Source organism: Sphaeramia orbicularis, unplaced genomic scaffold (genome assembly GCF_902148855.1).
Source record: "Sphaeramia orbicularis unplaced genomic scaffold, fSphaOr1.1, whole genome shotgun sequence".
In the NCBI taxonomy this organism is placed as follows: domain Eukaryota; kingdom Metazoa; phylum Chordata; class Actinopteri; order Kurtiformes; family Apogonidae; genus Sphaeramia; species Sphaeramia orbicularis.
Window position 1 is genome coordinate 1 of NW_021941457.1, and position 13,875 is coordinate 13,875.

Consider the following 13,875-nt stretch of genomic DNA (forward strand, 5'->3'; position numbering starts at 1 on the left):
TAGAGAGAGAGAGAGAGAAAGAGAGAGAGGGAAAGAGAGAGAGGGAAAGAGAGAGAAAGAGTCCAGTCCAGTCCGTGGTCACATGTCCAGTCTGTAGGTGGTGCACAGATCAGACTGGACAGTGGACTGACTTCAGCCTTTGTGCCCCTGAGTCCGATCAGACCAGGTCCACCTGTTCTTCTCCACACTCCTGGGTCCACACCGCTCCATTTTCAGATTCTTCAGTTAAAGTCACATTAAGTGTTTTCTTTTTTGTCCTCCTTTCCTTTTCAGTCTCACCTCTCCACTCCTTCAGACCTCCTTCCACTCTCTCCTTTGTTTGACTTTCCCTCCTCACCCAGCTCTCAGCTGTGTCTCATTTGTACGTTTCCCTTCCCCCTCCTTACCAGTGATGTCACTGTCACTTCCTACTTCCTGCTACATGTGAATAACCATAAAATTTCAATTTTTTAAAGAATTTTTTTCTTTTTTCCCAGAAAAATACAGTTAAAATATATTTACAAATGTATTGTAATTTCACACATATTTCTTTTTCTATTTATCAGATTAAACTGTTAATGTAAAGTCTTTAATTAGTCATTATTACATCTGTCTCTATTGGTCCACATGTTAGCAGCTGAAGGGTGAGAAAGCCACGCCCCTTTTCCCCATCATTCCATTACCCCCACCCCCTCCCCCCCCGAGGCTGAAAACACATTCCAGTCCAGCCCAGGCCTCAGACTAAAGCCTGTTTTCACTGTTCAGACTAATTCCAGGAATTAGTCTGGTATCAGGTCTGGTAGTTCACAGCTGCACGAACACACGACTGAACGCAGAACCTGTACCTGCAGGCAGGACTCAGGGGTTAAAGGGTTCAGATGTGAACCTGTACCTGCAGGCAGGACTCGGGGCTTAAAGGGTTCAGATGTGAACCTGTACCTGCAGGCAGGACTCGGGGGTTAAAGGGTTCAGATGTGAACCTGTACCTGCAGGCAGGACTCGGGGGTTAAAGGGTTCAGATGTGAACCTGTACCTGCAGGCAGGACTCGGGGGTTAAAGGGTTCAGATGTGAACCTGTACCTGCAGGCAGGACTCGGGGCTTAAAGGGTTCAGATGTGAACCTGTACCTGCAGGCAGGACTCGGGGGTTAAAGGGTTCAGATGTGAACCTGTACCTGCAGGCAGGACTCAGGGGTTCTTCAGTTCTTCCTGGTCGCTGTATGTGTTCTGTATGTGTTCTGTATATGTTCTGTATGTGTTCTGTATGTGTTCTGTATATGTTCTGTATGTGTTCTTATGTGTTCTGTATATGTTCTGTATGTGTTCTGTATATGTTCTGTATGTGTTCTGTATGTGTTCTGTATGTGGTCTATATGTGTTCTTATGTGTTCTGTATGTGTTCAGTATGTGGTCTGTGTGTGTTCAGTATGTGTTCTTATGTGGTCTGTATGTGTTCTTATGTGTTCTGTATGTGTTCAGTATGTGGTCTGTGTGTGTTCAGTATGTGGTCTATATGTGTTCAGTATGTGTTCTTATGTGGTCAGTATGTGGTCTGTATGTGTTCTTATGTGTTCTGTATGTGGTCTGTATGTGTTCAGTATGTGTTCTTATGTGGTCTGTATGTGTTCAGTATGTGTTCTTATGTGTTCTGTATGTGGTCTGTATGTGTTCAGTATGTAGTCTGTATGTGTTCTTATGTGGTCTATATGTGGTCAGTATGTGTTCTGTATGTGGTCTGTATTTGTTCAGTACGTCGTCTGTATGTGGTCTGTATGTGGTCAGTATGTGTTCTTATGTGTTCTGTATGTGGTCTGTATGTGTTCTTATATGGTCTGTATGTGGTCAGTATGTGTTCTTATGTGGTCTGTATGTGGTCAGTATGTGTTCTTATGTGGTCTGTATGTGTTCTTATGTGGTCTGTATGTGTTCTTATGTGGTCTGTATGTGGTCAGTATGTGGTCAGTATGTGTTCTTATGTGTTCTGTATGTGTTCTTATGTGGTCTGTATGTGGTCAGTATGTGGTCTGTATGTGGTCAGTATGTGTTCTGTATGTGGTCAGTATGTGTTCTTATGTGGTCTATATGTGGTCAGTATGTGGTCAGTATGTGGTCAGTATGTGGTCTGTATGTGGTCTGTATGTGGTCTGTGGGTGGGTCTTACTGCAGCTCTGTCTGGTCTGTTCTCCTACAGGCTGCAGCTGCAGAAGGGAATGCGTCTGTGGACGACCTACTGAGCATGTGTGGAACTGAACTGAAGGACGACATGAGACGACTGAACTGCAACAGAGAAGAGGAGAGTGGACTGAGGATGGACATGAGGATGGACATGAGCTGTGAGGAGAAGAGGAAGGAAGGAGGTGAAGAACTAACACACACGCACACACACACTCACACACACACGCACACACACGCACACACACACACACACACACACAGAGCTAAACTGAATAAAACTGAACTACACTTATAACTAGACTTAACTAAACTATTTCCATCCATCCATTCTCTTCTGCTTCTTCTGGGGCTGGGTCGCGGGGGTAACACTCTAAGCAGGGATGTCCAGACCTCCCTCTCCTCAGACTCCTCCTCCTGGTGGGACATGCCCAGAACACCTCCCCAGGGAGGAGTCCAGGAGGATCTGAACCAGATGTCTGATCCACCTCAGCTGGTTCCTCTCGATGTGCAGGAGCAGCGGCTCTACTCTGAGCTCCTCCCACATGACTGAGCTCCTCCCCCTATCCCTAAGGGTGGACCCACCCACCCTGCAGAGGAAACTCATTTAGACCGCTTGTATCCTGAATCTGGTCCTTTGGGTCCTGGATCTGGTCCTTTAGGTCCTGACCTAAAGCTCCTGACCACAGGTGAGGGTGTGAACGTAGACTGAGGGTAAATCCAGAGCTTCTCCTTTGGGCTCAGCTCCTTCTGAACCACAACAGACCCATACAAGCACTGCAGACACTGCACCCACCCACCTGTCAGTCTGAACCTCCATCCTTCCCTCACTGTGAACCGGACCCAGATACTGGAGCTCCTCCACTGGGGTCAAAGACTCTCCACTGACCCGGAGAGGACAGACCACCTTTATCTGGTCCAGAACCATGGCTTCAGATTTGTAGGTGCTGATCCTCATCCTACTCCAAACCACCCCAGGTCACGCTGAAGGTCCAGGTTCCATGAGGCCAACGTCATCTGCAAAAAGCAGAGATGAAATCCTGTGGTCCCCAAACCGGACCCCCTCCAGCCCAGACCAGACCCCCTCTGGCCCCTGGCTGTACCTAGAAATTCTGTACATAAAAATTATGAACAGAACCGGTGCCAAAGGGCAGCCCTGCCGGAGTCCCACATGCACCTGGAACAGGTCTGACTTACTGCCACCAATGTGAACCAGGCTCCTGCTTCAGTCATACAAGGACCGGACGGCCCTTAGCAGAGGACCCCGGACCCCATACTCCTGAAGCACCCCCCACAGGGTACCACAATGGACACGGTCGAACGCCTTCTGCAAATCCACAAAACACATGTGGACCGGTTGGGCGAACTCCCATGAACCCTGGAGCACCCGATGGAGAGTGTAGACCTGGTCCAGTGTTCCACGACCAGGACGAAAACCACATTGTTCCTCCTGGATCCGTGATTTGACTATCAGTCGGATCCTCCTCTCCAGTATCTGGAATAGACTTTCCCCTGGAGGCTGAGGAGTGGGATCCCCCTGTGGTTGGAGCACATCCTCTGGTCCCCCTTCTTATAAAGGGGGACCACCACCCCGGTCAGCCAATCCAGAAGGACTGTCCCCGACTGCCACGCCATGTTACAGAGACGAGTCAACCAAGACAGTCCTGCACATCCAGACTGAAGGGACTCAGGGTGAACCTCATCCACCCCCTGTGCTCTGTCCAACCACCTGGGTGACTTCAGCTTGTGTGATGGACCAGTCCACCTCTGAGACCTCAGCCTCTGCTTCCTCCATGGAAGACATGACAGTGGGATTGAGGAGATCCTTGACGTATTCCTTCCATCGTCCGACCACACCCCCAGTGGAGGTCAGCTCCTCCCACTTCCTCTGTAAACAGTTTTGGTGGTGCACTGCTTCACCTCCTGAGGCGCCGGAAGGTTTGACAGAATTTCCTCGAGGCCGACCGATAGTCCTCCTCCATGGCCTCCCCAAACTCCACCCAGACCCCAGTTTTTGCCTCCACAACCACTCTGGCTGCCGTGCGCCTGGCCTGCCGGTACCCATCAGCTGCCTCTGGAGTCCCACGAGCCAACCAGGCTCCATCAGACTCCTTCTTCAGCTTGACGGCATCCCTTACTTCCAGGGTCCACCACCGGGTCAGGGATTGCCGCCACGACAGGAACCGGAGACCCTGCGGCCACAGCTCCGAGCAGGCGCTTCGACAATGGAGGTGGAGAACATGGTCCACTCGGACTCAATGTCCCCAGCCTCCCCCGGGATCTAGGAGGAGCTCTCCTGGAGGTGGGAGTTAAAGACCACGCTGACATCGGGCTCTGCCAGATGTTCCCAACAGACCCTCACAACATGTTTGGGCATTCCCAGTCTGTCCTGCTTCCTCCTTCGCCAGGGGATCCAACTCACCACCAGGTGGTGATCAGCTGATAGCTCCGCCCCTCTCTTCACCCGAGTGTCCGAAACACGTGGCCAGAGGTCTGATGACACGACAACGAAGTGGATCATGGACCTCCGGCCCAGGGTGTCCTGGTGCTACCTGCACTTCTGGACATCCCTGTGTTGGAACCTGGTGTTTGTTCTGGACAAACTGTGATGAGCACAGAAGTCCAATAACAAAACACCACCCAGGTTCAGATCAGGGGGGCCGTTCCTCCATCACCCCCCTCCAGGTCTCACTGTCGTTGCCCACGTGGGCATTGAAGTCGCCCAGGAGAACACTGGAGTCCCCAGTCGGAGCACCATCCAGTACCCCTCCCAGGGACTCCAAGAAGGTCTGGTACTCTGCACAGCTGTTCGGCCTGTAGGCCCAGACAACAGTGAGGCACCTGTCCCCGCCCCAAAGGGGCAGGGACGCCACCCTCTGGTTCACCGTGGTGAACTCTGACACATGGCAGCTCAGCTGAGGGGCTATGACCACGCCCACACCAGCCCACCGCCGCTGACTGCGGGCAACATCAGAGAAGTTAACAAAACTAAACTTAACTAAACTAAACTAAATTAAACTAAACTTAACTAAACTAAAGTTAACTTAGCTAAACTAAGCTTAACTAAAGTTAACTAAACTAAAGTTAACTTAACTCAGCTCAACTTGCTTAGCCGAGCTGAACCGATCTGGTCCTGGTGTTGTTTCCAGCTCCTCTTGAGACCTTCCAATGTGACTTCTGTCCCTCTTTGCTTTCAGGATGTGACCCGGGTCCAGACACAGAGCCCCCAGGATGTGACCCGGGTCCAGACGCAGAGCCACCCCAGGACGGGAACCCTTTCTCTCCTGTGAGCGGCCATGCCCCCTCTGACCCTGCCGTCACCTACAGCGGCGGCAGCAGCCCCGCCCACAGCCGCTCCATCTCTATCTCGGTGGTCCCCTGTTCAGTATCTGCAGAGGAGACCCCAGACCCCTTCAGCCAGGACCCCCGGACCCCCCCGCTCGGCCACACCTCAAAGACACACCCCACCAAGGCCTCGCACACACCACCGCTGGCGTCACGTAAACTGCTGCAGCTGCTGCCGAACATCGGGTTAACGAGGAGCAAGAGCCACGAGTCCCAACTGGCCAATCGCATCGAAGAGCCGACCAATCAGAGGTAAGAACACACTGAGGTCCAGAACATACTGATGTCCAGAACACACTGAGGTCCAGAACATACTGAGGTTCAGAACACACTGAGGTCCAGAACATACTGAGGTTCAGAACACACTGAGGTCCAGAACACACTGAGGTTCAGAACACAATGAGGTCCAGAACACAATGAGGTCCAGAACACAATGAGGTCCAGAACACAATGAGGTCCAGAACATACTGAGGTTCAGAACATACTGAGGTTCAGAACACACTGAGGTCCAGAACACACTGAGGTCCAGAACATACTGAGGTTCAGAACACACTGAGGTCCAGAACATACTGAGGTTCAGAACACAATGAGGTCCAGAACATACTGAGGTTCAGAACATACTGATGTCCAGAACACACTGAGGTCCAGAACACACTGAGGTCCAGAACATACTGAGGTCCAGAACCTGAGCAGAGATGAGACAGGATCAAAGGGTTAAAGAGTTAAAGGGTTAACCCTTTAAGGGCTTCAGGGTCTAAATGCTCAGTCCTGGTCCTGGTTCTTTCCAGACCCTGTCAGAAGAACAGAGTTTTGGCAGTTCTTCAGATTAATGGCAGTGGGAGCGCTCCTGACGATTCTGCCCTGCGCTCCCCTCTGCTGTCTGCCCGGACCCCCGGACGAGGAACCGGACCTGTGCCCATGTCTGCCCCGTACATGCTGCCCATCCCTCCCACCCCACTGGACAGTGAGTGTCCTCCAGTGTCCAGGATCCTGACACTGTTGGCTCGTCTTTGTCTTTGTGTCTGCCTTAACTCTGCCCTTTGTCCTTAACTCTGCCGTTTGTCCTTAACTCTGCCCTTTGTCCTTAACTCTGCCGTTTGTCCTTAACTCTGCCCTTTGTCTTTAACTCTGCCCTTTGTCCTTAACTCTGCCGTTTGTCCTTAACTCTGCCCTTTGTCCTTAACTCTGCCGTTTGTCTTTAACTCTGCCCTTTGTCCTTAACTCTGCCCTTTGTCTTTAACTCTGCCCTTTGTCTTTAACTCTGCCCTTTGTCCTTAACTCTGCCCTTTGTCTTTAACTCTGCCCTTTGTCCTTAACTCTGCCGTTTGTCCTTAACTCTGCCGTTTGTCCTTAACTCTGCTCTTTGTCCTTAACTCTGCTCTTTGTCCTTAACTCTGCTCTTTGTCCTTAACTCTTTGTCCTTAACTCTGCTCTTTGTCTTTAACTCTGCTGTTTGTCCTTAACTCTGCTCTTTGTCCTTAACTCTGCTCTTTGTCCTTAACTCTGCTGTCTGTCCTTAACTCTGCTCTTTGTCCTTAACTCTGCTCTTTGTCCTTAACTCTGCTCTTTGTCCTTAACTCTGCTCTTTGTCCTTAACTCTGCTGTCTGTCCTTAACTCTGCTCTTTGTCCTCAACTCTGCTGTTTGTCCTCAACTCTGCTCTTTGTCCTTAACTCTGCTCTTTGTCCTTAACTCTGCTCTTTGTCCTTAACTCTGCTCTCTGTCCTTAACTCTGCTCTCTGTCCTTAACTCTGCTGTTTGTCTTTAACTCTGCTCTTTGTCCTTAACTCTGCTGTTTGTCCTTAACTCTGCTCTTTGTCCTTAACTCTGCTCTCTGTCCTTAACTCTGCTCTCTGTCCTTAACTCGGCTGTTTGTCCTTAACTCTGCTCTTTGTCCTTAACTCTGCTCTTTGTCCCTAACTCTGCTCTTTGTCCTTAACTCTGCTCTTTGTCTTTAACTCTGCTTTGTCCTTAACTCTGCTCTTTGTCCTTAACTCTGCTCTTTGTCTTTGTTTTATGGTTTTTGGTGGTGCTAGGGGAAGTGATGATATAAAACTGAAAATTAATGAAATTGAAATTGAAAGGGTGTATGAAACAAAATTTTTGGGAGTGATTATTGACCATAAACTCTGTTGGAAACCACAAATAGAATATATCAAACGCAAAATGTCCAAAGCTGTTGCGATTCTTTATAAAACTCGAGACTTGTTAAGCAAAAAATGTTTGCATATGTTGTATTGTTCACTTGTAATGCCATATATGTCATATTGTGTGGAAATATGGGGCAATGTGTATAAGACTAATTTAGACCCAATAATTAAACTCCAAAAAAAAGCTATTAGAGTCATAAACAAAGCTGGTTATCTCCAATCAAGTAATCCACTTTTTGTAGAATCTGGTTTACTAAAATTTCTTGACATTGTATATTTAAAAACAATGGAATTTATGTTTCACGTTAAAAGTAAAAACCTTCCTTTTTGTATTCAGAAAATCTTTAAGTTAAGAGAAGGACATTATAATTTAAGAGGGATGTTTGTGTTTGAAAAATGTAAAGTAAGAACAAACGTTAAATATCACAGTGTTTCAGTTATTGGTGTCAAGCTATGGAACGAATTGAAGGATGAAGTGAAATTGTGTAGCTCACTGTTGAGTTTCAAAAAGAATTTAATTGGTCAAATTATGAAGGGCTATGAGAGTAATATGTTTACAAAATAACTTATTACACTGAATGTAGTATAATTTAAGTTTAAGTATTTATCTGCTGCGACTTAAGGTGTGGACATGGACTAAGGATGTAAATAGGAGAAGCAGAAATAAGCCTCCGGCTTCAGCTTCTTCCTTTTTCAGTTACAAAATGTGTTAATTTTATGCTTGTTTGTTTCTTTTTTAATATGTAGGTGTTTTGTTTTGTTGTCTTTTTTATATGTGTGTGTTTTGTATCTTGTATTTAACTGAAATAAACATTCATTCATTCATTCATTCATTCATTCATTCATTCAACTCTGCTTTGTCCTTAACTCTGCTCTCTGTCCTTAACTCTGCTCTCTGTCCTTAACTCGGCTGTTTGTCCTTAACTCTGCTCTCTGTCCTTAACTCGGCTGTTTGTCCTTAACTCTGCTCTCTGTCCTTAACTCTGCTCTCTGTCCTTAACTCGGCTGTTTGTCCTTAACTCTGCTCTTTGTCCTTAACTCTGCTCTTTGTCCCTAACTCTGCTCTTTGTCCTTAACTCTGCTCTTTGTCTTTAACTCTGCTTTGTCCTTAACTCTGCTCTCTGTCCCTAACTCTGCTGTTTGTCCTTAACTCTGCTCTTTGTCTTTAACTCTGCTCTTTGTCCTTAACTCTGCTCTTTGTCCTTAACTCTGCTCTCTGTCCCTAACTCTGCTCTTTGTCTTTAACTCTGCTCTTTGTCTTTAACTCTGCTCTTTGTCCTTAACTCTGCTCTTTGTCCTTAACTCTGCTTGTCTTAGACGTGTCCATGCACAGAAGTTCTCCTCAGACCATGAGGAGGGACATCGGTCTGGCAGTGACACACCGGTGAGTCCAGAAACTTTAATCACTGAGGTTATTATCGTTAATGAAAACTGACCAAATGACCAAAACTAGAACTGTAAAAACATTTTTGTTCACTGAAATAAAAACTAGAATTAAAAGAAAAAAACATAACTAACTGAAACTGTATTGTGTGTTTACTAAACTAACTAAAACGGATACAAATTCTGGATCAAATTCCCTTGGTTTTGGTCTTTGTCAATGTCAGATTGATGTTCAATGGATTTATTTCCCTCTCTCAGTTTTCTGTGCTGTCTCCATACGACACTTTTTGCTCCGTCACTTGTGTTCACTTGTGGTTTCCAGTCGTCTTCTGGTCCCCACTCTACCTGGAAACATGGAGACTAAAGCAGCAGAGTCCTGTCTGGGATTGATTTGAATAGGAGCACAGAGAAGAAGAGAAAAGAGACCACTGAACTACAACTGAACTACAACTGAACTACAACTGAACTACAACTAAACTACAACTGAACTACAACTAAACTACAACTGAACTACAACTAAACTACTAATAACTACAACTGAACTACAACTGAACTACAACTAAACTACAACTGAACTACAACTGAACTACAACTAAACTACAACTGAACTACAACTAAACTACAACTGAACTACAACTGAACTACAACTAAACTACAACTGAACTACAACTGAACTACAACTAAACTACAACTAAACTACAAATAACTACAACTGAACTACAACTAAACTACAACTGAACTACAACTGAACTACAACTAAACTACTAATAACTACAACTGAACTACAACTGAACTACAACTAAACTACAACTGAACTACAACTGAACTACAACTGAACTACAAATAACTACAACTTAACTACAACTAAACTACAACTGAACTACAAATAACTACAACTGAACTACAACTAAACTACAACTGAACTACAACTGAACTACAACTAAACTACTAATAACTACAACTAAACTACAACTGAACTACAATTGAACTACAACTGAACTACAACTGAACTACAACTAAACTACAACTGAACTACAACTGAACTACAAATAACTACAACTGAACTACAACTAAACTACAACTAAACTACAAATAACTACAACTGAACTACAACTAAACTACAACTGAACTACAACTGAACTACAACTGAACTACAACTAAACTACAACTAAACTACAACTAAACTACAACTGAACTACAACTAAACTACTAATAACTACAACTGAACTACAACTAAACTACAACTGAACTACAACTGAACTACAACTGAACTACAAATAACTACAACTGAACTACAACTAAACTACAACTGAACTACAAATAACTACAACTGAACTACAACTAAACTACAACTGAACTACAACTGAACTACAACTAAACTACTAATAACTACAACTGAACTACAACTGAACTACAACTAAACTACAACTAAACTACAACTGAACTACAATTGAACTACAACTAAACTACAACTGAACTACAACTGAACTACAAATAACTACAACTGAACTACAACTAAACTACAACTGAACTACAACTGAACTACAACTAAACTACAACTGAACTACAACTAAACTACAACTGAACTACAACTGAACTACAAATAACTACAACTGAACTACAACTGAACTACAAATAACTACAACTGAACTACAACTAAACTACAACTGAACTACAACTAAACTACAAATAACTACAACTGAACTACAACTGAACTACAACGGAACTACAAATAACTACAACTGAACTACAACTAAACTACAACTGAACTACAACTAAACTACAAATAACTACAACTAAACTACAACTGAACTACAACTAAACTACAACTGAACTACAACTGAACTAAAACTGAACTCAAAATAAACTATAACTAAACTAGAACGAAACTAAAACTACACTACAACTAAGCATTTAGAAAAAAAAAAAACTAATAAAAACTATCAAACCTGCTCTAAACACGAATTAAAACAAACTGAATTAGAGAAAAAAAAGTCCAAACTAAATCAAACGAAACTAGAATGAAAAATCCAAAACTATTGGAACCTTGTTTCTCACACACTGCCTTCCATCCACTGGAAGTGTGGACGATCATCTGAGACTGTGGACACAAACGGGCCGATTGTCATAATTAAGTCCAGGTCGAGGTTCCAATAGTTTTGGATTTTTCATTCTAGTTTAGTTTGATTTAGTTTGGACTTTTTTTTCTCTAATTCAGTTCATTTTAATTGGTGTTTAGAGCAGGTTTGATAGTTTTTATTAGTTTTTTTTTTTCTAAATGCTTAGTTTTAGTTGTAGTTCAGTGGTCTCTTTTCTCTTCTTCTCTGTCGTCATATTCAAATAAATCCCAGACAGCACTCTGCTTTCTCCCAACTTTAGTCTCCATGTTTCCAGGTAGAGTTAGTTTTAATTAGTTTATACCTAAAAATCACCCAAAAATTAACAAAAAAACCTTCCAAAAATCACCTAAAACCACAAAAAACACCCAAAAAAAACCCCACCTAAAATCAACTAAAACCACAAAAACACCTAAAACCACCTAAAAAAATCACCCAAAAATTAACAAAAAACACCTAAGTCACCAAAAACCACAAAATCCACTTAATAACCACCTAAAAATCACCCATAAATCACCAAAAATTCTTAAGCTTCAATTAAGTGAAAAAAAAAAATCTTGAATCAAGCCCCCCAAAAAAATCTTCAAAAAAAAAAAAAAAAAAATCTTGAATTAAGCCCAAAAAAAATCTCAAATTTAGCAAAAAATCTTGAATTAAGATAAATAAATAAATAAATCTTCAATTAAGTACAAAAAAATCTTTAAAATATTTAAGTAAAAAAATCTTGAATTAAGCCAAAAAAAAAAATCGTCAATTAAGTGAAAACCATTTTCGTTAACTGAAATAAATAAAAAGTATAATTAAAATAAATTATGAGCGTTTGTATTTATTTCAGTTCATGAACATGTTTTCTCAGTTGTAGTTCTGTCCATGTCATTAGTTTTCGTTCATATCCTCAGACCTTTTTTAAACCAGAGCCTTTAGTGTTTGACTGTAAATCTGTGTAAACTTCTGCTTCAGGACTCAGTTTTTTTTTCTCCGTTACATGCGATAAAACCATCAGATTTGTGCTGTTTTATTTTCCTCGTAGGTTTTCCACTAAGTCGTGGCTGTCTCAGAGCTGTCAGGTGTGTGGGAAGAACATGATGTTTGGAGTCAAGTGTAAACACTGCAGGTACGACAGCGCCTCCTGGTGTCTGAGTGCAGACGGTGCAGGGCTCTGCAGCTCTCACATGTGTTTGTCTTCACAGGTTAAAGTGTCACAACAAATGCACCAAAGACGCTCCGTCCTGTCGCATATCCATCCTCACATGTAAGACGCACATCCACATTTGATCCACACTGTAAAAAAACAAAACAAAAACGTAAGAAAACAGTTATATTCCAGCCGAAAAAATACTGTTAAATAACAGAAAATAACCATCTCATAAAAATACAAAAAAAAAAAAAAAAAATTCAAATAGTTTTTTGCCCTAACTTTAGATGAGATTTATTTATTTATTTATTTTATATTTTATTTTATTTTAAAATAATAATAACAATAATAATAATAATAATAATAATAATAATAATTTTAAAAATGAAATAATAAATAAATAATAGATAAAACAAAAAATAAAAAAATGATATGAAATTTTCATATGGTTACAGCCCTTATTTATTTATTTTTAAATACAACTTGGTTAAATTCTTTCAGCGTGTGTATCAGTACTTTTTGAACATTTTGAGCACAATTTAAATAATACCACAATAATAATAACCATGATAATTTTGGTCACAATAACCGTGATATGACATTTTATTTTAAAAAAATATATATTTATTTATTTATTTATTCATATTTTATTGTTAAAATAATAATAATAATAATAATAATAATAATAATAATAATAATAAAGTAAAATAAAATAACCAAATAACTGAATAAATAAATAAAAAATAAATAAAAAAATTATATGAAAGTTTCATATGGTTACATCCCTAATTTATTTTTTTTAATACAACTTGGTTAAATTCTTTCAGTGTGTGTATTAGTACTTTTTGAACATTTTGAGCACAGTTTCAATAATACCACAATAATAATGATAACCATGATAATTTTGGTCACAATAACTGGGATATGACATTTTCTTTCTTTTTTTTTTTTTTTTTAAACTTATTTATTTATTTATATTTTATTTTTAAAATAATAATAATAATAAAGTAAAATAAAATAACTAAATATAAATAAATAAAAAAATAAAAAATGATATGAAAGTTTCATATGGTTCCATCCCTAATTACCTCCGCCAAGGAGGTTATGTTTTTGCCAGTGTTTGTCTGTCTGTCCGTTAGTGTGCAACATAACTCAAAAAGTTATGGACAGATTTTGATGAAATTTTCAGGGTTTGTTGGAAATGGTATAAGGAAGAAATGATTAACTTTTGGGGGTGATCCGGAAGAAATCCTGGATTCTGGATCACTTTGAAATTTTCGTTAACATTGTGGTAAATGGGGGCAAAATTTTCGTTTCCCAATATCTCGCTTAATTATTGACCAAAACTCATGAAATTTAACTCAGGAATTGACAATGGGGTCCTCTATCACATTTCAAAGGCTGATCCGGATCTGATCCAGAAGGCGGACTTTATCTCAATTTATATAAAAAATGGGGGTGCCCTTACTTTTTGGCCTACTGTGCCTTTAATTTGGATAAAAATTTCAGGAAATGTTGATACTGGCATAAGGAACAAATGATTAAATTTTGGTGGTGATCGGGGGTGGGGGGGCCCACTGATCAGCCTTGGCGGAG

General features: G+C 41.8%; 1 protein-coding gene across 1 annotated transcript in view; it reads left to right on the plus strand.

The window, feature by feature from the left end:
- The first annotated feature begins 2,157 nt into the window (after positions 1 to 2,157).
- The window catches only part of LOC115415835 (kinase suppressor of Ras 1-like), a 31,438-nt gene continuing 19,720 nt past the window's right edge, over positions 2,158 to 13,875 (plus strand). Inside the window, exons 1-6 of the mRNA XM_030129483.1 lie at positions 2,158 to 2,335; positions 5,348 to 5,747; positions 6,284 to 6,459; positions 8,962 to 9,028; positions 12,175 to 12,258; positions 12,335 to 12,396. Of these exons, the coding sequence (XP_029985343.1) occupies positions 2,215 to 2,335; positions 5,348 to 5,747; positions 6,284 to 6,459; positions 8,962 to 9,028; positions 12,175 to 12,258; positions 12,335 to 12,396 (910 nt within the window). The 5' untranslated portion in view covers positions 2,158 to 2,214. The remainder of the gene's footprint in view (positions 2,336 to 5,347; positions 5,748 to 6,283; positions 6,460 to 8,961; positions 9,029 to 12,174; positions 12,259 to 12,334; positions 12,397 to 13,875) is intronic.